The sequence below is a fragment of the Mus caroli genome, chromosome 6 (genome assembly GCF_900094665.2).
Source record: "Mus caroli chromosome 6, CAROLI_EIJ_v1.1, whole genome shotgun sequence".
Taxonomy (NCBI): domain Eukaryota; kingdom Metazoa; phylum Chordata; class Mammalia; order Rodentia; family Muridae; genus Mus; species Mus caroli.
Genome location: NC_034575.1, coordinates 121,006,827 through 121,007,866, shown reverse-complemented (window position 1 = coordinate 121,007,866; position 1,040 = coordinate 121,006,827). Strand labels below are relative to the sequence as shown.

Below are 1,040 nucleotides of genomic sequence, written 5' to 3'. Positions count from 1 at the left end.
CTTCCCACGCACTGCTCACCCACTGACTTCCAGAGATCTAGGCACCAACACTCAGGACAGAGTCTCTCGTGTGGTCAAAAGATCTTTCCAAAGACCAGCTCACCACTTTGTCCCCAGTCCAAGGGACAGGGCTCCAAAAGAGGGACTTNTGAGAGGAGCTCCTCCCCCTTGTCCTTTGGTGCCATCCGTCTGTCTGCTGTCCTGGCAGGAGCAATGCTACTGCTGGCCATCCTGCTGTCGCTGGTCCTCTTTCTGCTCTTCACCACTGTCCTGGCCTGCGCCTGGATGAGGCACCCTTCTCTCTGCAGAAAGCTGGGTAAGAAGGGGCCGCCACCCCCGCCCTCCAGTCCCCACAAGGATGTGGTGGTTGACGGGAGAGATGTTCAAGGGCAAACCCTCCCTACCGGACACCTTTCTCTCTGACGCTNGGGTTAAGGGTAACTCTATCATCCTTCGCTGGGACACTAGGGTTGGCAGCCCCACATGGTGTCAGGATAGAAGTTAGAAGGTTGGGAACCGCAGGCCCCTCTCAACCCATTCTGTTTTTCATTTCAGGTACTCTGCTCAAGCGGCACCCAGAGGTAAAGGAACGCAAGAAGACATCCAGGAGGGGCGGGGCTGTGAGGTCAGGGAAGGCCGACTTAGCTTCCATTCATTCCTCTGATTGGTTGCCGAGTGTGCCGCGGTCCAGCCCCCGTTCTAGGCACCAGACGTACAGCCTGAGAAAGTGCCTCCCGCCCTGTGGTTTGCACACGAGTGAGCGGAACAAGAAAAGAATACAGTGCCAAGGCCGGGAATCTTAGAGCCCTTAGCTAGCATGTATCTGGACTCCATTGCCAGTGCGGGGGGCAGGGAGTGCCCAGGGTGGTGGCTCAGTCCTGTAATCCAAGCACTTAGAAGGCTGAGACAGAAGGCTCACCATGAGTTTAGGGCTAGCCCAGGCTATTTAGTGAAATTCAGTGTAGCCTGGGCTAAAGTAAGAGAGCCTGCCTCAAACAAAAGTACCACAACAGTAATTACACACACACACACACACACAC

General features: G+C 55.5%; 1 protein-coding gene across 1 annotated transcript in view; it reads left to right on the top strand.

The window, feature by feature from the left end:
- The window catches only part of Ltbr (lymphotoxin beta receptor), a 4,982-nt gene extending 4,118 nt beyond the window's left edge, over positions 1-864 (top strand). Inside the window, exons 7-8 of the mRNA XM_021165323.2 lie at positions 209-316; positions 556-864. Of these exons, the coding sequence (XP_021020982.1) occupies positions 209-316; positions 556-803 (356 nt within the window). The 3' untranslated portion in view covers positions 804-864. The remainder of the gene's footprint in view (positions 1-208; positions 317-555) is intronic.
- The last annotated feature ends 176 nt before the right edge of the window (positions 865-1,040 follow it).